At 37.1% G+C, this 27,582-nt stretch overlaps 1 protein-coding gene across 1 annotated transcript; it reads left to right on the plus strand.

Annotated features, from left to right (window-relative positions):
- The first annotated feature begins 625 nt into the window (after nucleotides 1–625).
- Nucleotides 626–27,538, plus strand: LOC149200999 (putative polygalacturonase). Its single transcript, XM_089401157.1, has 3 exons — nucleotides 626–803; nucleotides 915–977; nucleotides 26,874–27,538. The coding sequence occupies exons 1-3, from the start codon at nucleotides 626–628 to the stop codon at nucleotides 27,536–27,538; spliced, it is 906 nt and encodes a 301-aa protein (XP_089257283.1).
- The last annotated feature ends 44 nt before the right edge of the window (nucleotides 27,539–27,582 follow it).

Genomic DNA, 27,582 nt, shown 5'->3' on the forward strand with positions numbered 1-27,582 from the left:
AAGCCATATAAGATTTGTTTGTATTAGCTTTTTTATCAATTTTAACTTAATTTATTTAGTAAGCTCTATAAAATTTGTTTGATGAGCCTCTCTTATAATAGTTTTTATTTATTTTGATTAAATTTTATCAGGACGTTACGGAAAATATATAAAGTAAAAAATATATATGAGTTGTTTTTAGTGAGATTTTTTGGAAGTTTTTCTCGAGGGTTTTTTCTTCTATTTTTTTTTAAATTCGACAGGAATTTATTGAAATCACAAGTTTGATGGTGTAACATCAAAACTTTACAAAAACCGAAATATACATAGTAAAAAAATAAATTATTTATGCTTCGCACTATCCCTAATCTGTTCATTAATAATTCTGCGTACATACAATATTTCATATGTTTAATGGCTTGTAATCTCGAGGGATATTCCATTTGCCTGTTGTACTTATCATTGAATGTAATTAAAGGTTACCACCACGGCAGGTCTATGTGCACATGGATTTACACGCGGTCATGTTGTGCTGGTCATGGTCTGTGCCTCCACGTGGTTCTTGTACATGTCGAGGGCCAAGACCGAGTTGTACATCTGTTGTGATCTCCACCCTCGATCTACGGTCCTTGATCCAACGGTCGAGATGGGTTTGCAAATTACCCTAACCACTTGCCCGCATCGATGCTGGCTCTCATTGTTTCAGGCTTACTCCGGCTTCGTGCTTGTCTGCAAGGTTTTCGGTTGTGGCTTTTGGCGAAGCTCTGCCAATGGCGCTCCACCAGGATTAAGGGCAAGAGGGTTTGTCCGTCATACCCAACAAGGTAAGTCTTTCTCTACTGTCTCAAAAGTCTTGTTTGCTCAAGGTTCACTGCTTGGGAATAACTGATTATAAATAGGAAAGAAATGAGGGTTTGGTTTTTGCCGATGTACAGAGATGACTGGAACGATTCCAAGGATGGACGAAGTCGACAAACCCCCCATCTCATTTGCCTTTGGTAAGTTGTTAACATCTGGTGAATGTTTGATTGGTTGCCCTCGTTTCATACCCATTCTAAGGTTTATGCTCCTACTAGATTGGCCTTCTGGTTGCTAACACAAAGCTCTCATTTCCTTTGCAGGTGGGCGACTTTACCGAAAGCGTGCTTCTATCTTAGGTAAACCTATTTCTATATCTTTTGTTATCTAGGTTATTAGAGATGATCCGTCGGTTTTAACCCTACAGGCCGGCCTAATCTTACCTTCTGTTGGCTTGCAGGTATGCAATACTCCGATGGTTATTGAATTCGATCCTTCGGCTTTTAAGTACCCAGACTCTTACATTGTGACCTCGGCGTTTCAGGTTGGAGCTAGACTCTGTCATAAGATTTAAAAAGGTTGGTTTTCTTTTTATTCGTGAATGAAGGAGTTGCATGTCTAGTCATGGTCTCTCGTGACAATCTGCATTTTTGGTTGAATGTACTGGTCTGGTTCCGATGGACTGTAACTGTAAATAACTTTTAACAGACTTTTGTGTGGTTAATCATGTTAGGGTTTTGTATGTAAAACTGAATTTTAAACCCTAAGGGCAGTACTATTGCTCAGCGGTTTGAGGTTTATCTTAGTACTCGTTATTGTATTTCCATTCACCGAACCGAATTAATTATATTTATATGAAGTTTGTAAGCAGTTTGGTCACCTGATCTTGCACATAATTTCTTCTAAATGTGAATAATTGGGTTATACTGTAGCAGTACTATAATGGGGTTTCGTATCTTACTGTTGGTTTTCGATCTTTTGATATACATATGTTTAGAACATTCTTGAGGCTATGAATTTCGATTGGCTTGCGATAGCTATGCTTTGGCTTTCTGTGGGTTCAATGGCTAAAATAAAGAATATATATATATATATATATATATATATATATATATATATATATATATATATATATATATATATATATATATATATATATATATATATACATATACATAGATATATATATATATATATATATTGCATCATGATTTTACCTTCAGGATTCTTCCAAAATTACAGTTATGATTGTTTAGCATATTCAGAGATTTTGACAAAATCCGAACTTTTCCTAACTCTGTTCCAGATGATAGTTTATGTTCCATATTAATTTAATCTTGTGACCGCTAACAGAGGGTCTGTATTCTGGGGACTTTCCCGAAACATGCAAACTGTTTAATAAGATAGTTTATGATTGTAATCACTTTCCTGTGCATTCCATGTTAATAGCTACAGTCTAGTATAAGTAATTGATTGCATATACATTAGTAGTTACTGTGAAAGTTATAATTACAGTTTGACAGTGATACTTTTGATAGCTTCTTGTTCTGTTTTCTAATTAACCTAGTAAACAGATATTAATGACTACTGCATATAATACTATTTATGATTCGACATTAAGTCTATTATGAAACTTGCTACCTCAGTTTGACCGTTAACCTATAAAAACAATGTTTTCTGAAAGGTCTCTCCTCCCAGCCGCGAGTCTGGCAATCACGTCCAGACTCTCCCCCGAGCACCTTCAATCTTTTCAATGTTGGATCTAGTCCAGTTATAGTTTGTACTAAGGCCTCAGGACTATGGTCCAACCTCCAATTGTACTCTTTGCTGACTGTATTGAGCAAGTTTCTCCCACTGGTTTATTCCACCCAGCTCTAGGAGCCTTTTCTGCTCCTTGCCCCTCTCTATATTACCTCTCTCAGGCAGAGGGTAACTACTTCTTGGCAACTATTCTTTTAAATGAACAAACAATTTTATTTAAAATATTACCAACTATAATTTAGGTAATTACCACATGTGTTTCTTGGCTTTTTCCAATAATAATTCCTATTCTTTATCAAATTTAATAACATTTAAAATATATTTTTAGTAAAAACAAACATAATAATCTTCGTGGAACTTTATGCAACTTGGGGGTGTTACATCTTCCCCCCATCGTGCGGAACATCGTCCCTGGTGTTCTCTTCCTCTTCAGGAAATAATGCGGGATAGGCCTTTCGCATGAATTCCTCCTCTTCCCAAGTAGCCTCTTCTGCACTAAAGTTCTTCCATTGCACTTTAACTTGGGTGATGGCTTGCTTCCGCAAGTTGGTTTCCCGCCGATCGAGTATATGAAGAGGTTCGGCCAGGAACTCTCCTTCTGATTTCACCTGCGCCAAAAAAAAATTAAAAAAAAATCTTAGTTATATTAAAAAAGAATGTATACATATATATGTCCAGTCTTTATCCCTTAATTGCTTTACCTAAAAATTACCCTAATCAATAATGTTCTGAGGGTTATACACATATTTCTTTAGTAAGGATACATGAAATAAATTTTGGACCCGAATGTGACTTGGTAGCGCAAGCTTATAGGCCACCGGTCCAATTCTTTCTAAGACCTGAAAGGGTCCGCAGTATCGGGGCGCTAATTTGGCACAACCCTGCCACTGCAAAGAACTTTTCTGAGGCTTCACCCTCAGGTAGACATGATCCCCTGGTTGAAATTCCCTGTAAGTTCTTTTTTTATCCGCATACATCTTCTGTCTATCTTGAGTTGCCCCTAGATTTTGTCGGACTTTCTTAACAACCTCCTCCATTTCTGCTAGCATGTCAGGACCTAGTGCTAGCTTATTTACTGGGTTATTCCAGTCTATGGGTACTCGACACTTCCTTCCATACAACACCTCGAAAGGGCTCATGCTTAGTGATTCGTGATGTCCGTTGTTATATGCAAATTCCACTAGATGGAGGTAATCCTCCCACTTGTGTGGTTGTTGCATCATGAACATCCGTAACATGTCTTCTAACAACTGATTTACTCGTTCAGTCTGTCCATCCGTTTGAGGATGGTAGGCAGTACTAAACTGGACTTGAGTACCTAGTCCTGCAAAAAGAGTCTTATAGAAGGTGGATGTGAATTTTACATCTCTATCTGAAATCACTACCTTGGGTATCCCATGCAAGCAAAATATCTCCTTCATAAATATTTCTGCAATTTCTATTGTTTTAAAAGTGGATTTCAAGGGTATGATGTGGGCTGTTTTACTCAACTTGTCTACCACGACCATAATAGAATCATGTTGCTTCCTTTTGCGGGGCAAACCAATAATGAAATCTAAGGATATAGTCTCTCATTTCCATTCCGGAATGGGTAATGGCTGTAACAATCCAGTGGGATGTTGGTGTTCTGTTTTAACTAGTTGACACTCCAAACATTTGGATAAGTATTTTGCAATATCCTTCCTCAATCTGGGCCAAAAATACCCCCTCTTAATTGCTGAAAACATTTTCTGATAGCCTGGGTGACCAGCACAAGGTTTCTTATGAAACTCATCCAAAATTAACAGTTTAATCGAGGTCTGATTTGGAATATAAATTCTGTTTTTAAAAGTGAGAAGATTATCGGAATTTATTCCAAGTTCCGATTTTTCCTCTTTCCATAATGCTTATTTTGTTTGTTGCCAAAGGAAAGTATATTCTGGATCCCTATTAGCTGCCTCCTTTATGATTTCAGGAGTATTTGAGATTTCTTGGCATATTCGGATCTCATATATACAATGCAATTTTCTGCTTACTGCGTCAGCCACACGATTTTCTTCCCCTTTAAATGTTTCATTTCAAAGTCGAATTTGCTTAAGAAATCCGTCCATCTAGTCTGTCTGGCATTTAGGCTAGATTGATTGAAGAAATTGGTAAGGCTACTATGATCGGTTAGCAGCAAAAATTTCTTCCCCAAAAGGTAATGCCTCCACATTTTGAGTGCATGTACAACTACTGTCAATTCAAGGTCATAAGCTGAATATCGTTTCTCGTACTCCTTCAACTTTTGAGATTCATAAGCAATCACTTTTCCCTCCTATGTCAACACCCCACCAACACCTTCCTTGCTTGCATCCGTGCAAACTAGGAAGGACTTTTCCAGATCTACTACTTTTAATACTGATGCGGTAGTAAGCAAATGTTTTAACTTTTCAAAGCTTTGTTGACAAGCTGTTGTCCATTGGAAATCACGTCCCTTTTTCTGCAAAGATGTCATTGGAAAAGCGATCTTTGAAAACCCCTCGATGAATCTATGATAATATCCGGCTAATCCCAAGAATGATCTGATATCAGCGACATTCTTAGGGGTTGTCCATTCCATGATTGTTTTGATCTTTTATGGGTCTACTGCAATGCCTTCCACAGATATGGCATGACCCAAACACTGAATTTGATCCTTGAAGAAGTCACACTTGCTAAACTTGGCGTACAACTGGTTTTCCCTTAATGTCTGTAGTACTATTCTCAAGTGTTCTTTGTGTTCCTCCTGATTCTTCGAATATATTAAGATATCATCTATGAAAATCAACACAAACTTATCCAGGTAAGGCTGGAAAATACCATTCATTAGACTCATAAAGGTAGCTGGAGCGTTTGTGAGGCCAAACGGAAATACCACAAACTCATAATGACCATAACGAGCACGAAAAGTTGCTTTGTAAATGTATTCATCTTTTATTCTTATCTGGTGGTACTCGGATCTCAAATCGATTTTCGAGAATACCTTAGCTCCTTGTACCAAATGAAATAAATCATCAATGTGTGGTAAAGGATACTTATTTTTGATAGTTAGCTTGTTCAATTGTTGATAATCAATGCACAATTTGAGGGTTCCATTCTTTTTCCGTACAAATAATATGGGAGCTCCACAAGGGGACACGCTGGGGCGAATATATTTTTTCATCTAGAAGCTCTTGTAACTGCATTTTGAGCTCTGTCAATTCAGGTATGCTCATGCGATAAGGAGGTCTAGATATGGGGGCTGCACCTAGAATTAACTCAATGGTGAACTCAATATATCGCTTGGGTGGTAAGCCAAGAATATTTTCCGGAAATACATCTATAAAATCCTGAATTACAGGAATATTCTCTAGCGAGGTCATTTTATTTTTATAGTTTGTAAACCCCACTTGCATGGCGTAAATTTGAAACCCTTTTGTAAACATTTTCCCAATTGGTTGGTAGTAATAGGACGGAGCTTGGTGTTGGTTTTTATTCCTTGTAATCCCCTCTTTGACCTGATTCTGAAACAAAACTTACAGTTTCTGTTTACAGTCTACCAGAGACCAACATTTTTCCAACCAGTCCATCTCGATTAGTATGTCATAAGAGCCCAAGGGTAATATATTAAGATCAACATAAATAGGCTGCCCAAAAATGGTTATGGGACAACGTTCTGTCTTGGCATTAACTTTCCTCTTTGTGCCAGTGGCTAGTTGTACTAGCCAAGGTTTTGAAATTTTTCTACTTACTAACATTTTTCAACCACTTTAGGACTGACATAGCTTAAGCTACCACCTGGGTCAAATAAAAAAGAAACAGGTTGCTTAGCAATCATACCTTCACATTCGATCATTGTGGGCTGGAATTTGGCTTGATGATTGTCAAGGCAGCATTAATTCTTGGTATGCTCCTTGCCACTTCATCAACTATGGATGCTTCTTGCATGTTTGATAACTGCTCTATTCTAGCTCTTTGTGGAAAATTTTTGTAATAATGGGGTTCTCCGCAACCCCAACATTTTAGTGGTGGTTTTGATTGCTGATCATTGGCAGATTTTGTGACCCCTTCAGTTGGCCTATTCTCAGAATATGCAGTTCTAGGTGGATTTCTGGCTGAAAACCTGTTGAACGCCTTTTGCTATGTATTCTTATGATTAACAAATTTCAGGTGTCCGCTTGGGATCGGATTTCTACCCTTCTTACTTGATCCCCCTTTTGGCCCTTCATTCCTTTGTTTCATTCGCTGATAGAAAATGCGAGCCTTCCTCACAGCATCATCCATTGTCTTAGGGTAGTCAAATTCTAGTTTCTCCTTCATAAAATTTGGTAAGCTACTAATAAAACGCTGAATTTTGGCCTTCTCCTCTTGCATATAAGGAACATAGCGGAGCAAGGATGTGAATCTGGTCACGTATTCATCCATAGTTAAGGTTCCCAATCTTAGCTCATGGAATTCATTCACTTTCTCATCATAATAGTGTTAATTTAGATATTTATCTTTGAAATATTTTTGAAATTAATTCCATGTGACTTGTTCTTCATCAATTTTCCTTACTGCCTTAATTTCTTCCCACCAGAGAGTCGCTTTCCCCCTCAGCTGGTAAACTGCCAATCGTGCCTTCAATTTTTCAGTATATTCATAAATCTGGAAGTATTTGCCCATATCGATTAACCAGGCTTCCACAGCTTCTTCAGATTCTCCCTCAAAAAGGGAAGGCTTAATTTTCTTAAACTCTCCTTGTAATTATGTCTGTGGTTCTGGCTTTTGTTTCTTATTTTATGTTGGTCAGATACATTATCTGAGTGCCCCTCATCCTCTTCTCTATTTCTTTCAGCAGATACAACGTTTTCTTCCCTATGTTGAGTGGTTGGGGTCTTTTCCCGATCCTCTACGCTGGGGTCTGGATGGTGCTGATTTTGTTGGTTGGAAAAAGTTCTTAAGATTCTTTCCTGTTCTACATGCAGACATTCATTATCTGTTCTCAAACTAGTCATTTCCGCACGCAACTGCTGCATTGTTTCGAGTAATACTGCATTGGCTTGTCAGGATTCCTCACCCAGCTAAATCCAAATATCCAGGTTAGCATTTACATAAGCTGCCCCGAGCGATTCAGGTGGTCCTGAGTTCCTCTGCATGTTGTACTTTTTGCTGGAGTGATTTTTTTCCTGTTATTTGTATTCACACATAAGTAGTTTTAATTAAAAGTTTTTAATCAAAAATTCAAGCACACAGTTCCTATACATAGCTTCTCCCAAAGGGCCTCGGTGTACGAACTTGGCTCTGATACCATTTGTAACATCAAAACTTTACAAAAACCGAAATATACATAGTAAAAAAAAAAATCTTTATGCTTCGCACTATCCCTAATATGTTCATTAATAATTATGCATACATACAATATTTCATATGTTTAATGGCTTGTAATCCTGAGGGATATGCCATCTGCCTGTTGTACTTATCATTGAATGTAATTAAAGGTTACCACCATGGCAGGTCTGCGTGCACATGGCTTTACACGCGTTCATGGTGTGTTGGCCATGGTCTGTGCCTCCATGCGGTTCTTGTACATGCCAAGGGCCAAGACCGAGTTGTGCACCTGCCATATGTTGTGATCTCCACCCTCGATCTACGGTCCTCGATCCAACAGTCAGGATGGGTTTGCAAATTACCCTAACCACTTGCCCACACCGGCGCTGGCTCTCCTCATTGTTTCAGGCTTACTCGGCCTTCGCGCTGCTCTGCAAGGTTTTCGGTTGTGGCTTTTGGTGAAGCTCTGCCAATGGCGCTCCGCCAGGATTAAGGGCAGGAGGGATTGTCCGTCATACCCAGCAAGGTAACTCTTTCTCTATTGTCTCGAAAGTCTTGTTTTCTCAAGGTTCACTGCTTGGGAATAATTGATTATAAATAGGAAAGAAATGAGGGTTCGTTTTTTTCCATTGTAGAGAGATGACTGGAACGATTCCAAGGATGGAAGAAGTCGACAGACCCCCCATCTCATCTACCTTTGGTAAGTTGTTAACATCCGGTGAATGTTTGATTGGTTGCTCTCATTTCATACCCATTCTAAGGTTTACGCTCCTCCTGGATTGGCCTTCTGGTTGCTAACACAGAGCTCTCATTTCCTTTGCAGGTGGGCGACTTTACTGGAAGCATGCTTCTATATCAGGTAAACCTATTTCTATATCTTTTGTTATTTGGTTATTAGAGATGATCTGCCGGTTTTAACCCTACAGGACGGCCTAATCTTACCTTATGTTGGCTTGCAGGTATGCAATACTCTGCCAGTTATTGAATTCGATCCTTCGACTTTTAAGTACCCAGACTCTTACATTGTGACCTTGGTGTTTCAGGTTGGAGCTAGTCTCTGTCATAAGATTTAAAAAGGTCGGTTTTCTTTTTATTCGTGAATGAATGAGTTACATGTCTCGTCATGGTCTCTCGTGATAGTTTGCGTTTTGGTTGAATGTACTGGTCCGGTTCTGATGGACTGTAATTGTAAAGAACGCTTAACAAACTTTTGTGTCGTTAATCATGTTAGGATTCTGTATGTAAAACTGAATTTTAAACCCTGAGGGCGGTGTTTAGTCAATTTAGTGTTCCTAAATTGATGTCATTAATTGTCAACCCGGGGCTCGTAAGCTGATGAAGTGAGGGTGTACTATATGTACTTAAGTAACTTTCTTAGAGCTTTTGTCGTTTTTGGGGGTGTTGTTTATGGTTAACTTATCTTTGATGGAGTGATGGTTATAAACAGATGAGTGCAAGTGTGTGAAAAGTGAGTTGTAGATGAGTGAAAGTGTGTGTGAGTGAAGGTGATTTCTAATTACTTGCTGAATTTGTAAAGAAAATAACTTGAAAGAAATGAGTAAATTAAAATGACTTGAAAGTAAATGACCACGTTCTAATGGCATTAGTCTCTATCCATACTGCTGCAAATAAAAGAAACAAGAAAATCACTTCAAGGATTGATGTTAATGATTATCTCCTCCTAACTCCCTGCTTCTACCACTTAGTACTGCGTAAAACACGATTAGGAGGTAGCTGAAAACAAATCCAAGAATTGATAAAAACTCTAATCTACTCTAATTGACAAATTGTAACACTACTAAGCCTTTTCCAACATACTGCTTCCTACATATGTGATTATGTGTAACAAGTGGAAAAAGTATTAGTATCACAAGCCAAGACTACTCAAATACAAGCTGCAATTAATTAGTGTTTTGTTCTCTTGAAATATAAGCCATTCATGATAAAGAGAGCATAAATGAATTAGCATCCAACTTGTAAAACTAAGCTAAAACTAGTCTAGAAAAACAGAGTCAAAAGGGCAGCATCATGAACAAGACAACTGCAACTACCATTAGAGTTTAAAGCAAACACAACACACTTAATCCCGGGTGAAAACCTGCAAAGAAGTAAACCTGATCAGTGAAAATAAAGGCTGCAGCAACAAAGAGAAATCAAGCTGTACATAACTCAAGAAAAGAAATCCTGTTTGTAAAATAAAGGAATTGCAGAAATATGAACATGAAAATACTTTACAAGGCTAATACGAACAGGGGCCCTCCATCCATATTATCCACAGAAAACTCAGATGCTCTTAAGACTTCAAAACAGCGTTTCCATTACTTTATATGCAAAGATACATAATCCAAAAGTGCTGGAACAGCTCTTATAAAAACAGAGTTTGAAAACGTGCCAAAATTCTCACAAATACATACACTACGGCATCTGAAAAGGTAACCTTAGCGTACGCAGACGCAATTATATATAGGCACCTGTAAGATGGCCTAATACGTAAACATAAAAACAGAAAATGAACTAACTGTCATGCGTATTAAAGATGCAATTAACACGTCATAGGCTTCGTGGTCAAGCTGGAGGTCTTGGTCGATATGGGCAATGAATCTAACATTAGATCATGTCCCCCACGGCTTTCAAAACATGGACAGGTCACCTTTTCCACCGACGTGATCAAACAGCTTACGTATCCACATTGAGCTGTCTTTATTTGACCGAAACTTGACCCCCTTTGACCGGAGGTACAAATGACGTGGCCGGCTGAACTGATGGCACAGGAACCTCGAGCATGTATATTCCAACATGCCCACGTGGCTCATTCTGCAAAATAGCACGTGGATCTTTGAGAACAACAAAATGGCTGCGGGATCATCAGATGGCTGCGGAATCAGCAGATGGCTGCAGAATCAGCAGAAAGCTGCGGAATACCTGCAAGTATGTCAAAAACTAAACAAAACAATTATCCATTAGCAAAGCTCACTTGATCATGTTTAATGACAACTAATGTAATGATCTGGGTGGAAAATGAGGTAAAAGAGAGAGGAAAGTGATGAAAACAGTAGGTAATGATAGAGGATAAGGTGTAAAGTAGGGACTCTACATACCCCCACTACGAGGGCATTGCATGTCCTCATGCAAAAACACTGATCAATCAACCTGCTGTGATGCCTTTGCCAAGACATCCAATCTCCTCTTCTTTCTCTGTGTAGACACATTCACCCTTGGCTTCTTTACTAAGCATCTGAACTTTAGGTTGATCAAGGCTCTGTTGAGCTTGTTGCATCTCTTCCTTAACTTCTTGTTATTTCTTTGCCACAGGCCCAAATGTAACATGGTGTTATCATGAATCATCTTATCCAATTTGGCTTGCTCTTTCAACTTCTCATTTTCTTGCGTGATATGTCGATTTAGAACCTCAATCTCAAAAAGTTCCTGTTTTAAGGAGTGGACTTGTTGTTCTAAAGGCTAAACATTACTAGGGCCAGCAGCTGCTTGCTCCAATGTTTCCAGATAATTATACACTTTTTGCTGCTCCGGGTCCACTTCAGGTGACTTTTTGGGACTTGGTTCATAATCAAATTCAGATCCATGTTCATGCTCAAGTTCATGTTCAAACGGACTTTCCTCACGTGGAGGAGAAGTCTCAATGTGCTCAGCGTGTGGAGGACTTGCAGTACCTTTTTGAGGTGAACTTAAGTCAATGAAGAATGACTGTTTACCCTTTGTGGCCCCTACTTTTCTATTTTGCAATCTGCTGCTCCTTCTTACAGAGGTGGCACTCTGTTTTTCTTTTGGTACCTTCTGCTGTTTTTCTCTTGGTACTTTTTGCTTCTGTTTTGTCTCCTTTTTGGAAAGAGCAGTTTTGTGAAGTTTGGCCATTCTCTGAGCTAAGGGTTGAGTGTCTTCCTCACTAGTATCTTCAGGGATGAGGGAAGTTTCTTGGACTACAGATTTACCCTTATCTTGCTTACGTTTCTTCTTCCCTTCTTTCCTTTTCTGAGCAAGTTCTGAAAGGGTTTCAGAGATAATTCCTTGGATTGCTTGGTTATCATCTTCAGCAAATCCAGGATCAATATCCTGTCCAGAATGTTGTATATCAGTTTCCTCATCAAACTGGTCTTGAACTGTTTCCTCTTGGGCAGTTGTTTCAGGCATAGTAGTATCAGGAACAATGGTTTCTGTTTGGGCAATGGTTTCTTGGTTAACCCCCTCTCCTCTTTTCCTTCTACTTCTTTTTGGCACTTGAGGGGATCCTCCAGAAGTTTCTCCTAACTCTTGAAAATGGTTTCTTATGAGAAACCTCTCCCATGAGTCTCTTTTTGATTTTAATTGTTCCTCTACCAGCAATTTCACAAGACCGTGATGACATAAATGTGCTTCAGCATTTCTAGGGTTCTTTTGGACCATTGCACACATTTTCTTAAGACTTGAAAAGAGAAAGTAAGGGAGATTAATGTCATCACCTAGAAAATGCATCATAACCTTTGCATGATAAACATACAAGACCCCAAATCTGCCTTCACAAGTGAAAAATTTCTGCACTAACAAGAGTAAAGTGGTCCACTCTTCTTTAACATAAGAAACCGGAATCCCTTTGGTAAAGATACTTGTGTCCATACCTGGGTTTTTCAAAATTCGTTTCCACTGCTGATCTTGGACTGCCCGGTTCTTAAACCACCTTTCTCCTGTCTGTGTAAGTGAGGTAGCTTGAGCTATGCTGCTTTCATTGACTGTGAATTGTAAGTCTCCTATCTCCACGTGACCATCTTTTTCTCTGAAGGACCTTGCAAAGGCCTTTGTCACCTCCTTATGGTAGCCTTTGAACTTCTGTACACATTGTAGCCAATTTGCCTTTTGTAGAGCCTCCTTGACCTGAGGATAACCTTCCAAAAACTTTGAACCTTCCGGTTCTGCCCTCAAGAGCTTTCCCATTTGCTTTTACGGCTCTGTTCTATTTGAAACACGGCTTTAAAAGGCTTCACACAGTCAATTCACGGCTTTGGTTTCAGGACACAGCTTCAACAAGGGTTTTACACAATAAATTCACAACTCTGTTCTGGAACACGGCTTCAACAAGGGTATTATACAGTGAATTCACGGCTCTGTTTTGGAGCTTGGATTTAAAATGGCCTTACATAGTGAATTTACGGCCTCAACACAGAGGAATATGGGTTCAACTTTGAATACAGCCATAACAGACCTCTACTGGTGTTTCGAATTAGCGGAGAGGGAAAAAAAACAGAGTATGGTGAATGGCAGCGTAGTGAGCCCAGCATAACAGAGTGTGGTAGCAGCGTAGATGGAATGAAACATGCGAGTGGAAATGGGAGTGAAATGATATGAGCGTAAGAGGGTAGAAGGGTTAATGAATAAACAACGGCTATGTCCTTAGATCTCGGCTTCGAAATTACACTTGGCTGCGTGAGTGGAGACGTAGTACATTAGGTTACGTCACCTAAGTACGAGATCTTAATGGAAGAAGCAGCCGGCAGTGGGATTTAAAATCATGGTAATCAAGGACTGATAGTCGTGGATGATACGTGGATATATGTTCTCATGGCTAGGCAATCATTACACTTAGTGGCAAGAAACATAATTTAGAGAAATTTACATAATGAAATAACTGTTAGCTTAGGATTTGAAACATACCTCAGATTCCCGCTTAGTTTTGTCTCTGATAACTTGCCACTTAACCCTTCACTGATTTTTGCATGACTATTATTGATGACTACTGCTGTAGAGAAATTTCAAACAGACTGTGTTTTTTATTTGTGCAGGTACAGAGAGCTGCAGAATCATTAGATGGCTGCAGAATCCTCAGATGGCTGCGGAATCTGCAGTAGTGGCCTCCAACTGCACAAAAGCACTTTAGTTGTAAAAAAAAATGACTTTATTGATGAGATGGAGTGTAGTGGGTGGATGGATGAATGAAAACAAATGAGGTGGAGTGGAAAATGGATGAAATGGTGGGTGAAATGGTGGTGATGATGAAATGAAATGAAATAAGGGAAGAAAGGGAATTTTTTTCTTTAGAAAACATGAGGTGTCAGGTGACCCTGATTTTCACCTCAAGTTTTCTGTATGAGACTGCCAATCAGAGATTGGTTTTCAGGCTCATACATTTATTCTTTTTTTTTTTTTTTTCAAAAACCAAAGCTTTAGGCTGATGGAGGAGAAGAATCCTTCTCCACCAGCCTGATTGCAGAATCTCCTTTGAACAATTTGACAAACTCTTCTTTTGAGAATGGCTTCTGATAGATTTTCAAGCGGTGGCCATTCACAATAAGAGGAGTATGGAATTCATCGATAGTTTTTACTCGAACTGCTCCATTGTTAAAGACTTCATCAATCTCATATGGCCCAAGCCAATGAGTTTGAAACTTTCCTTTGAAGTCTTTTAATTTTGAATCAAACAATAGAGCCCAATCTCCTTTCTGAAACTTTCTTTCTTTGATATGACGATCATGCCATTTAGATCTTTGGTGCTGAACTAGATCGGTCCTTAGAATTGCATCTTGTCTCATTTCATCTAGCTCATTTAGCTGGTCCATTCTGTGTCTTTGAGCTTCTGAGAGGCTCATTCCCAATTGGACTGCCATCTTGAAGGTCTTGATTTGGAACTCAATAGGAAGCAGGACTTCCTTCCCATAAACAAGTTCATAAGGGGAATGTCCTGTTGTGTTCTTCCATGTGGTCCTATAGGCCCATAAGGCTTCAGGGAGCCTTTCCGCCCAATCTCTTCTATGAAGATGAACAGTCTTGGTGATAATGCCTTCAAGAACTTTATTGGTAGATTCCACTTGACCATTAGATTGCGGATGGTAGGGAGTAGATGTTCTGTGCTTGATCTTATATTCCTCCATCATCTTTTCCATCAAATTAGATGTAAACCGGCTGCCTTGATCTGTCACAATTTCCCTTGGGACACCAAAACGAGTGAAGATATCCTCAAAAAGAAATTGAGCAACTGAATTTTCAGTGGCAGAAGGCAATGCTTTTGCTTCTACCCAGTTAGTAACATAATCAGTACAAACCAGTATATATTTCTTTTGCTTTGATGGTGGATTAATTGGTCCAACAAAATCTAGAGCCCATTTCTCAAAGGGTTCGATGCATACCTGAGGCTGTAGAGGCATTTCATTTGAAGGAGTTGGTTTCCCAACTCTTTGGCAGCTGTCACACCTTTTAACATACTGCTTTGCATCTTTAAAGAGAGAAGGCCAATAATATCCTAGAGAAAGGATTTTATAGGCTGTCCTCTTGTCCGCAAAGTGCCCGCCGCATGGTTCATCATGACATGCCTTAAGGATGTTAGGCCTTTCATCTTCCCGCACACATCTTCTGATTATACAATCTGGCCCTGTTTTGAACAATTCATTAGAAATCCAAGCATAATGTGAACTCTCCCGAATGATTTTCTTTTTCTCATTAGGAAATAAGTGTAGAGGAAGTTTCCCTGTAACAAGATAATTAGCCATATCTGCATACCAAGGTGTCTTGGTAGTCACTGCAAACAAGTATTCATCTGGGAACTTATCTTCTATTGGAGAATCCTCATTAGTGTTTTGGATTCTAGACAAGAAATCAGCTACTGTGTTTTGCTTTCCAGGTCTATCTAACACAGTAATGTTGAATTCTTGCAAGAGTAAAAGCCATCTTGTAACTCTACCATTAGTGACAGGTTTGTTCATTAAATATCTTATGGCAGAGTGATCAGTATGGACAAAGGTTTCATAGCCGGTTATGTAATGTCTAAACTTGTTGATTGCATGTACCACAGCTAAGAACTCTTTTTCTGTAACAGCATAATTTAACTCAGTAGGAGTCAAATTCTTACTTCTGTAATAAATGGCATAAGGGATCAAATCCTTTTGTCCCAAAACAGCTCCTAGAGCTGTATCTGAAGCATCAGTAGAGATGTGGAAAGGGAGTTTCCAATTTGGCCCCCTTAAGATGGGTGCTTCAGATATTCTAGACTTTAAAGCTTCAAAGGCAGATTGACATTCAGGATCCCACTTAAACTCACAGTCCTTGGTAAGCAATTTGAAAAGAGGGGACGCTATCCTAGTGAAGTTTTCAATAAATCTTATGTAATACCCAGTAAACCCAAGAAAACTTCTAACATCCTTTTGGCAATTTGGAACAGGTAACTTAGAGATGACTTCAACTTTGGATTTATCAACCTTGATCCCATCTTCTGAAATATGATGTCCTAAAACAATCCCTTCAGTAAACATCATAAAACACTTTTCATGACTTAAAGAAAGATTTGTTTCCTTACATCTTACCAGTACTTTTTCCAAATTTTCCAAAGCTTCTTCAAATGTATTACCATAAACTGTGAAATCGTCCATGTATACCTCTACACAATCATGAATCAGATATGAAAAGATTCCTAATACAGCCCTTTGAAATGTAGCAGGTGCATTGCACAATCCAAAAGGGAGTACTCGGTAGGCAAAAGTTCCCCAAGGACAAGTAAATGTGGTTTTTTCTTGATCTTCAGGTGCTACCTGAATTTGATTGTACCCACTAAAACCATCCAAGAATGAGAAATACTTTTTACCTGCTAAAGTGTCTAGTACCTGATCAATAAAAGGTAAAGGAAAATGATCCTTTAAGGTTGCCTTGTTCAATTCTCGATAATCAATGCAAACTCTCCATTTACCATTCTTTTTGGGCACTATAACCAAGGGAGAAACCCATTGGCTATCTGAGATGGGGTAAATGAAGTTTACCTTGAGCAATTTCTGCAGTTCTTCTTTCACAATTTCCCTAAGATTTGGATTCATCCTTCTTTGTGGTTGCCTAATAGGTCTGCTATTCTCTTCAATTTAGATGTGATGAATACAAGTCTTAGGATCGATTCCTTTCATGTCAGTGTATTCCCATGCAAAGGCGGTGGAATGTTTTTGCAACAGTTTAGTTAATTCTTCTCGTTGTGGTCTTCCCAAGTTTTTGTTAATGTTTAATGTTTTTCCTGGGAGGATTTCAACTGTAGAACTACCAAACTCTTCCATTGAGAAGAGAGACATTTGTCTAGAGGAGAGATATTCGATGTCTGCATCTATCTGAAAATGTTCAGAGTCATATTCTAAAGATACTTCAAAATTTTCTAATGTATTTAGAATTTGACTATCCTCACTGATCTCAGAGATGGTTAGAACTGGTTGTATAGTATCTTCATCCTCTACCCATTCATCTTCTCCTATTTCTGTTATGGCTTTTGTTGGGGGATACAAGTTGAATTTCTTGGTGGAATTACCATCTGATATATACATGTCTCCAGACCTACAGCTTATGAAAGCATCAGTTGTGGCCAGCCAAGGTCTTCCTAAAATAAGAGGATGTCCTCCTAGATTGTTCTTGGGAGTTAAAATCATAAAATCAACAGGATATTCCCAAGAATCTAGAGAGACTGGAATGTCTTCCAATACACCATCAAGTTTAATGATTGATCTATCTGCAAGCTGCAGTAGAGTGGGTGTAAAGAGAAGGTTAGGAAGCTTTAACTAATCCATGGTCTGTCTACTCATGATGTTGATCGCGGCCCCTAAGTCAATAAGAGTATTTGGGATTTCAACCCCATTAATATGAGTTTTGACAATAGGGCTACCGGGATCTACATACTTTTGCATGGTAATCTTACCCATCATTATGTCTGCAATTTTTCCAACTAGATGTATCCTTTTAGTATCTCTGGTTCTTTTTACTGTTTTCTTCAAACTCAACTCCTTTATTGTCTTCGCTAGAATGGGAATTTCCTTAATGGCCTGTAACAAGGGAATCTTGATACATACATTTTTCAATTCATCTAGGAAGTTATAGTCAGGAACCCATATCTGCTTTTCTACCCCTTTATCAATTTGCAATCTTTCAGGAAAGGGAGGTGTAGCTGTAGGTGTAGGTTGCTCAACTAGGGGAGTTGTCGAGATTGATTCTTTTTCTTTTTCTTTTTGGATATTTTGGGTTTGAAGTGATACTTCAGAACCTTTATTGACTTTGAGAGATTCTTCCTCAGAAATGCTTGGTTGTTGAACACTTGTGGAAGGTTGATCTAGGATTCTACCTGATCTAAGTTGTACTTCATTAAGAGGAACAACCATGTAGGTAGGGAATGGTTGACCTTCCATCATATAATCATTTTGAGGGTTCCTATTATTTGGATTCGGTAATGGCTGAGAGGGAAGTTGGTTAGATTTCTGCTGGGATTGAAGTGCTACTTAAGAATTTTGATTTTGTGGAGGAGTTTGTTGTTGTTGAGGGTATGGCAATGATAGTTGTTGACCTTGGTTTGGAAGTTGTGGAGCTTGTTGATTCTGAAATGATGAAGGATATTGATAGAATTGTGCAAATCTCCCATAAGGATTTTGCATGCTTTGCATCCATGCTTGGAAAGCATTTTGAGGTTGAGGCCAAGGTTGTTGCCAAGGATTCCAACTTGGTTGGGATTGAGAATTCATAGAGTTGTTAAACCCTTGATTCTGTTGTCCTTGCCAAGGTCTCCTTGCAATAAAACAGAGAGATTCGAGTGTATCTGGATCCTCTTGAAAGACTGCTTTGAGGCCAGGGATTGAAGGACAATCCTTGGTCTCATGAGTTTCTGAGAAAATTAGACATGTTTCTACAACGTGCGCATCTAAGGGACATTCCCTTAAAGCATGTTTCTTTCTACATTTCGGGCAAAAGATAGCCAAAGCTTCGGCTTCTGCTTTTTGTTTATTGTGAATCTTAAGGGTATCAAGTTGTTCACTAAGACTCCCTAAGATGTCAGTTTTAAACTCATCAAGCATACTGCCGATTTCAGCCCTACTCACTGATCCTGTTGCAGATTTATTTGCCCTAAGGAGAGAAGGATCTCTAGGCCCTTTTTGAGTTTTTGATTTGCCCCTTGAGAGATGGATACAAAGTTCGGCTATGTCATTGAGAGAAAGTTGAGAAATATCCCCTTTCCCCATCATGTTTAAGATGTCTATCCATTCATCCCTGATGGCTTTTAATAAGAGGGCTTTTAAGGTCTCTTCATCCAAGGTGTTCATTTTTGCTCTTTTCAAGTTATATTGAAACCTTTCAAGTAAATCTTCTAGACTTTCATCCTCTTTTTGTATCATTTTAAAAACCTCGTCCTTGTGATTAGTAGGCATGCAATAGTCTAAATACCTATCCAAAAATGTCTGTTTCATCTCATCCCAAGTCCTAATGGATTGAGTGAGTAACCCCATAAACCATTTCAAGGCTTGATCCTTCAGTGTTGAAGGGAACAACTTGAGTTTCTGAGAGTCATCCAGGTAGTCATAAGTTCGACACACCACTTCAAACTCAAATAAGAATGTTTCAGGGTCCTCAGTCCTTAACCCATGGAAGTTAGGGAGGACAGATGGTGATATGTTTTTCATAGTGGCTCGGGAATCCTCATTAACAATGGGAAACCCAAATGAATTATCCCCATTTCTATTTCCTCCTCCTATGGGACCTCTACCTCCATTATTGTTATTTTTGTTTCCTCCTCCTCCTCTACCCCTACCTCTACCTCCTCCTTCTTCCTCTGCCATGATGATTCTCCTAGGGATTTCAAAATCTTCTGGTTCCTCTACAAAAGGTGAATGAGAAGGGATTTCTCCTTCTTCTTCAGATGATTCCAATTCCTCAATTACAATTGGTCTTCCTGTAGGAGAAAGAGAAGAGTCTCCTCCTGGTTCAAACTCAATAGAAGGTGTAGGAGAGTCAACTCTTGGCTCTTGAATTTCAGGAATTCTAGGACTAGGAGTTTCGGTTGGAGATAAGGGGGGTGTCTCTTGTCTATCCCTTGAAGCAGATGGACTTGTAAAAATTGAACTTCGAGCTCTAGCTAAAAACCGTCCTCTAGAATCTCTAGCTCTATGCATGTCATTTTTTATTTTTTCTTCAAGTCAAGTTAATAGTTCTTTTTCTGATCTTCCAGTTCACTCTAGGTGCAAGAAGAGAGCATACTCAAGAGACTACTAAATCAATAACTTTCTCCTTTCTGATCCTCCAGATCACTTTAAAGTGCAAGAGGAGAGCATACTTGGATAGATTATTAACTTCTTTCCTTGAATTTTTTTTTATGTTTTTTTTTCTCTAAGTATGGCTACTTAATTTCACTTCCCCGGCAACGGCGCCAAAATGTTTAGTCAATTTAGTGTTCCTAAATTGATGTCATTAATTGTCAACCCGGGGCTCGTAAGCTGATGAAGTGAGGGTGTACTATATGTACTTAAGTAACTTTCTTAGAGCTTTTGTCGTTTTTGGGGGTGTTGTTTATGGTTAACTTATCTTTGATGGAGTGATGGTTATAAACAGATGAGTGCAAGTGTGTGAAAAGTGAGTTCTAGATGAGTGAAAGTGTGTGTGAGTGAAGGTGATTTCTAATTACTTGCTGAATTTGTAAAGAAAAGAACTTGAAAGAAATGAGTAAATTAAAATGACTTGAAAGTAAATGACCACGTTCTAATGGCATTAGTCTCTATCCATACTGCTGCAAATAAAAGAAACAAGAAAATCACTTCAAGGATTGATGTTAATGATTATCTCCTCCTAACTCCCTGCTTCTACCACTTAGTACTGCGTAAAACACGATTAGGAGGTAGCTGAAAACAAATCCAAGAGTTGATAAAAACTCTAATCTACTCTAATTGACAAATTGTAACACTACTAAGCCTTTTCCAACATACTGCTTCCTACATATGTGATTATGTGTAACAAGTGGAAAAAGTATTAGTATCACAAGCCAAGACTACTCAAATACAAGCTGCAATTAATTAGTGTTTTGTTCTCTTGAAATATAAGCCATTCATGATAAAGAGAGCATAAATGAATTAGCATCCAACTTGTAAAACTAAGCTAAAACTAGTCTAGAAAAACAGAGTAAAAAGGGCAGCATCATGAACAAGACAACTGCAACTACCATTAGAGTTTAAAGCAAACACAACACACTTAATCCCGGGTGAAAACCTGCAAAGAAGTAAACCTGATCAGTGAAAATAAAGGCTGCAGCAACAAAGAGAAATCAAGCTGTACATAACTCAAGAAAAGAAATCCTGTTTGTAAAATAAAGGAATTGCAGAAATATGAACATGAAAATACTTTACAAGGCTAATACGAACAGGGGCCCTCCATCCATATTATCCACAGAAAACTCAGATGCTCTTAAGACTTCAAAACAGCGTTTCCATTACTTTATATGCAAAGATACATAATCCAAAAGTGCTGGAACAGCTCTTATAAAAACAGAGTTTGAAAACGTGCCAAAATTCTCACAAATACATACACTACAGCATCTGAAAAGGTAACCTTAGCATACGCAGACGCAAGTATATATAGGCACCTGTAAGATGGCCTAATACGTAAACATAAAAACAGAAAATGAACTAACTGTCATGCGTATTAAAGATGCAATTAACACGTCATAGGCTTCGTGGTCAAGCTGGAGGTCTTGGTCGATATGGGCAATGAATCTAACATTAGATCATGTCCCCCACAGCTTTCAAAACATGGACAGGTCACCTTTTCCACCGACGTGATCAAACAGCTTACGTATCCACATTGAGCTGTCTTTATTTGACCGAAACTTGACCCCCTTTGACCGGAGGTACAAATGACGTGGCCGGCTGAACTGATGGCACAGGAACCTCGAGCATGTATATTCCAACATGCCCACGTGGCTCATTCTGTAAAATAGCACGTGGATCCTTGAGAACAACAAAATGGCTGCGGGATCATCAGATGGCTGCGGAATCAGCAGATGGCTGCGGAATCAGCAGAAAGCTGCGGAATACCTGCAAGTATGTCAAAAACTAAACAAAACAATTATCCATTAGCAAAGCTCACTTGATCATGTTTAATGACAACTAATGTAATGATCTGGGTGGAAAATGAGGTAAAAGAGAGAGGAAAGTGTTGAAAACAGTAGGTAATGATAGAGGATAAGGTGTAAAGTAGGGACTCTACAGGCGGTACTATTGCTCGACGGTTTGAGGTTTATCTCAGTACTCGTTATTGTATTTCCATTCACCTAACCGAATTAATTATATTTATATGCAGTTTGTAAGCAGTTTGATCACCTGATCTTGCACGTAATTTCTTCTAAATGTGAATAACTAGGTTATACTATAGCAGTACTATAATGGGGTTTCGTATCTTACTATTGATTTTCAATCTTTTGATATACATATGTTTAGAACATTCTTGAGGCTATGAATTTCGATTGGCTTGCAATAGCTATGCTTCGGCTTTCTGTGGGTTTCAATGGCTAAAATAAAGAATATATATATATATATATATATATATATATATATATTGCATCACGATTTTACCTTCAGGCTTCTTCCGAAATTACAGTTATGATTGTTTAGCATATTCAGATATTTTGATAGAATCCGAACTTTTCCTAACTCTGTTCCAAATGATAGTTTATGTTCCATATTAATTTAATCTTGTGACCACTAATAGAGGGCTTGTATTCCAGGGACTTTCCCGAAACATGCAAACTGTTTAATAAGATAGTTTATGATTGTAATCACTTTCCTGTGCATTCGATGTTAATAGCTACAGTCTAGTATAAGTAATTGATTTCATATACATTAGTAGTTACTGTGAAAGTTATAATTACAGTTTGATAGTGATACTTTTGATAGCTTCTTGTTCTGTTTTCTAATTAACCTGGTAAACAGATATTAATGACTACTGCATATAATACTATTTATGACTCAACATTAAGTCTATTATGAAACTTGCTATCTCAGTTTGAATGTTAACCTGTAAAAACAATGTTTTCCGAAAGGTCTCTCCTCCCAGCCACGAATCTAGCAATCACGTCCAGACTCTCCCCTGAGCACCTTCAATATTTTCAATGCTGGATCTATTCCAGTTACCTTCAATCTTTTCAATGCTGGATCTATTCTAGTTATAGTCTGTACTAAGGCCTCAGGACTACGGTCCACCCTTCAATTGTACTCTTTTTTGACTGTATTGAGCAAGTTTCTCCCACTGGTTTATTCCACCCAGCTCTAGGAGCCTTTTATGCTCCTTGCCCCTCTCTATATTACCTCTCGCACGCAGAGGGTAACTACTTCTTGGCAACTTTTCTTTTAAATGAACAAACATTTTTATTTAAAATATTACCACTTATAATTTAGGTTATTACCACATGTGTTTCTTGGCTTTTTCCAATAATAGTTCCTATTCTTTATCAAATTTAATAACATTTAAAATATCTTTTTAGTAAAAACAAACATAATGATCTTCATGGAACTTTATGCAACTTGGGGGTGTTACAGATGGGTAACCCTGCACAATCCAATTGCCCTAGGGATTTTTCATGGTGCTGAATCTATATCTACAATTAAAAAACTAATTTGAAAAACACAAATCAAGATTTTACCTCAAAATTTTCGGCTCATTCCAGCACGGGAAAGTCCAAAAAGTCGCACTAAAGACAACATACATACATATATATATAACTTTAATATGAGTAGAATTTCATAATGTTATTTATATAGTAGGCCACTTCAATTTTCATGGGAAAAATTTTAATGTACTTATTTTGACATAAACTACTAAGGGATAAAAATAATTTAATTAATGGAGTGCTATAACTTATGATGCTTGATATAAACAACAAAGGAACTGAAAACCTTATATGTAATTATATATTTGCAATATTTTATGTATTCTATTTTATTTTAACGATAAAGTAATTTAGCTAAAGCTAACTAATAATAACACACTATTCTTAATTAAAAACATGACAGAAAAAACAAAAACAACACACTTACAACAGTAAAAGAAAATGTTAAAATTTAACTTAAACAAAGAGAACTTAGCTAACATAATGTAATAAAACAAGTGCAACTATATCACATATCAAAAACACTAAAGTAACATAACGTAATAAAACAAGTGCAACTATATCACATATCAAAAACACTAGAAATTAAAAAATATAATTAAATTCCCAATGAATAGAATATTAAATATAGCAAATATCTAAAAACTCAAATTGAATAACTAAATTACATCATCAAATTTTAGAATATACATCGATTATATCAAATATTTAACTATATATAACTATACAAAATATTAAACAATTTTAATTGGTATATTATTATATCATATAATTTTAGGTAAAAACAATATGCAACATTTTGATATATATATATATATATATATATAAAAGCTATAACTTTTATTTTTGTTATTATAAAATTTTATAATAAAATTTTATTCTTATTCTTATAAATTTTCCTAAAATATTAAGCATTCATAAATTGTATTTTTATAGACATCTGTCTACTCTTTAAAATATATCTATTTATACTTTACATGAAAATGTAAAAACTTCTAAATGATCTTTTCAACAAAAACATTATCACTATAATATAAGACATTATTATTTGGTTGGGTAAAATTGGATTAACAAAATACCTCAATTTACCAATCAGTGAAAGCCTAAATTGACTAAGTTCCAAACCTAAAAACTAACTTGAATTATTAATTTTTACTTTAATTTAACTATGTTTATACTAAATAGCAGGTACTAGCTACTATGTAGCACTTGTTTTTCTATTTAAAACATAATTTATTTATTATTATTATTATAGCCAACATTATTTTTCTCTTTAGAGTATAATTTATTTATTTTTATTTTAAAAGTGACAAATAAACAAACTTACACATCCCCTCTTAACTCAAAAAAATAATTTTAAGATTAAAATAAAATTAAACATATTTAAATATTAAAATAATTTACCAAAATAAAATATTATAACAATATTTAATATTTAAAAATATATATATAATTTCATATAAAATTAAACTCTCTCTCCCTATATAATTAATTAATTAATTTCAAAACTGTAAAAACATTTTTTATGATTTATGACATAATGTTTATTCCTAACTATAATAAAAATGAAAAAAAAAAAAAAATCATTTTATTGATATTTAAATAAAAATTAAAAATTCATTAACCAGAAAACTTAAGTATGATCAAAATAATTTTAATCGAAAAACTTTGATTTAAAGAAAATGATTTTTGCTTTAAATTATTATTATTATTATTAAATACAACCTCCGAACTTTTACTGGAAGTAATTAATACATTAAAAATAAATAGAAAAAGAAGATGAAGACGACTTCCCTCATTCACGGTTATCTACAAGCAATTGCACTATATGTTGCAAAGAAAACGATGTAAGGCATAAATTCGAGGGTTGTGAAATGTGGAAATAGAAGCATTGAACAAGGTATGGCAAAATTTTGGCCTGAAATTGAAATGTTGTCTAAGCTTTGCCACTGTCCTCTAGTTTCTCTTATTGGATATTGCGAGGAGAATTATGAGATGATTTTGGTTTATGAATGCATGGTCAATGGACCTCTTAGGATCCATTTGTATGGATCAGATCTTCCTCCTACGTCATGGATGCAGAGACTTGATATATGCATATGGGGCTACCATGGGCCTGTACTACCTTCACACAGGCACAGAGCAAGGAATCATTCACCGTGATGTAAAGACAATGAACATTTTGTTGGATGAGAATTTTGTGGCAAAGGTGGCAGACTTTGAGCTTTCAAAGACTAGACCTGCTCTAGATGAAACCCATGCGAGTACTGCAGTCAAAGGTTGCTTTGGATATATTGACCCCGAGTACTTCAAAAGGCAGCAGTTGATAGAAAAATCTAATGTCTACTCCTTTGGAGTAGTGCTAATGAAGGTGCTATGTGGAAGGTCAACCATCAATCCTTCTGTTCCCAAAGAGAAATTCAATATAGCAGAGTGGGCAATGCATTGGCAAAGGAGAGTCATGCTTGGCCAAATTATTGATCATCATCTTGTAAATACAATCAATCCTAACTCCCTGGGAAATCTTGGGGAGACAACTGAAAAGTGTTTGGTTGACTAGGGTATTGACATGCCCACTATGGGTGATGTGCTGTGGAACTTAGAATATGCCCTTCAACTTCATAAAACTTCCATGCTAGATGATCAAATGAAAGCAGTGCTAATCACCTTTCAGAGATTCCCTTAAAATTTTCTGAGGAAGTGAATTTTGGTGATAGTACTATTGAGACGGGTAATGATGTTGTAATTGAAGAAGGTTCACAATATGCGACTGCAAGTACAATATTTTCACAATTAGTTAATCCTCATGGAAGGTGATCACATAAATTTTCTTTGTGGTAATTCATCCACAAACTTATGTGAGCTGGCCATTGTGATACAAATTAATAATCACCTTTAGAAAATCTTAATGTTTCATTGGTCTTCACTCCTAAGACTAAATCTTCAGTTTCTTTTTAAAAGCACTTGCTTCCTAGCTCACTGTCATCCAAGGTAAGTCCCATATGGATTAATTTTGCTAGATTTCCATCCTTATTTTAAGGTTTGAAATTCTACCTTACAAATATGTACTATTCAATGGCATTTCTTGTGTACTAGAATACTTTGGCGTTTTCAATTATTAGAAGCTTCCATTGGCTTAAGATTAAGATTCTTTTATTAGATTATGCATTGTGCAAGGGGAGATATCACTAGGAACCATCTTGAACTTTTCCCGAAGATATCAACGCCTTTATTGTACTTATCTAGTCAAATGGGTATGAAGTCCTCCTCCACTAAGGGCAAAGCACAGGCTGAAATAAATTTGAAGCATAATCAAGCCAAAATCCATACACAAAGAAATAATGCATTAGAGAAGATAATTTGTCCATTTAAAGAAAAGAATGCCTCGATCCAAAGAAAAGAATGTGTCACCTTAAATCGGTTATCTATGAAGTTAACCTTCTAATTCTGTGTAACTTGGGTTTATTCTAGGTGATTAGGAGGAATGATTGGGACCCTCCCCACACAGTTTCAATTCACTGATTTTATGGTTGTCCTATTATAAATTGATTTTGTTGTTGTCACATTAAAATTATACCTCTGAACAACATAGAAGAAACTTGTTGATTATTTGTTACTGCCTTATACACTACAGTTCCATAGTGGCTCTAATGTTGATTTCTCATTGTGATGTATTATTTAACAGATTCCTGCAATGATGTTTGCATAGAAGATTGTTGCATCAACACCAGTAATGATTCAATTGCAATAAAGAGTGGCTGGGATGAGTATGGTATTGCTTTTGGCCATCCTAGTTTCAACATTATTATCTGCCACATAGTCAGTCAAAGTCATACAAGTGCAGGACTTGCATTGGGCGGTGAAATGTTTGGAGGGATCACAAATACTCATGTAGAAGATATTCTTGTAATCAACACAGAAACAACTATCAGTGTAAAGATGTCTGCATGCAGAGGAGGTTATGTGAAGGGCATCTTTATATCTAACGTGACCATGAACAATTTGAAGTGTGTCATTGGTTTTACTAGGTTTTATGTTGATCATCTTGATGATCATTATAATCTTGATGCCTTCTTTGTTGTAGATAAGATCATCTTTAAGGACATTGTGGGTGAGAATATCACTATTGCGGGTGACTTTAATGGGATCCAGAAAGCTCCCTTCAGTAATATTTGTATGTTAAACATTTTCTTCAATGTCACCTCAGAAGCTGCATGGATTTGTTCAAATGTGAAAGGCTTTTCAGACTTAGTTTATCCTCAGGCTTGTGCAGATCTTCAACATCGTATCTCCAATGAGTCCTCAGTTTGTTCATTTTCACTTGTGAGAAATTCATTCAAAGACCTCTAGGATGAAGCCAATTGTTCAAATTACTTGTTATTGAGTTCAACCTT

Source organism: Pinus tabuliformis, chromosome 2_1 (assembly GCF_031772625.1).
Source record: "Pinus tabuliformis cultivar Carrire ecotype Pingquan chromosome 2_1, CPIR1, whole genome shotgun sequence".
Classification (NCBI taxonomy): Eukaryota; Viridiplantae; Streptophyta; class Pinopsida; order Pinales; family Pinaceae; genus Pinus; species Pinus tabuliformis.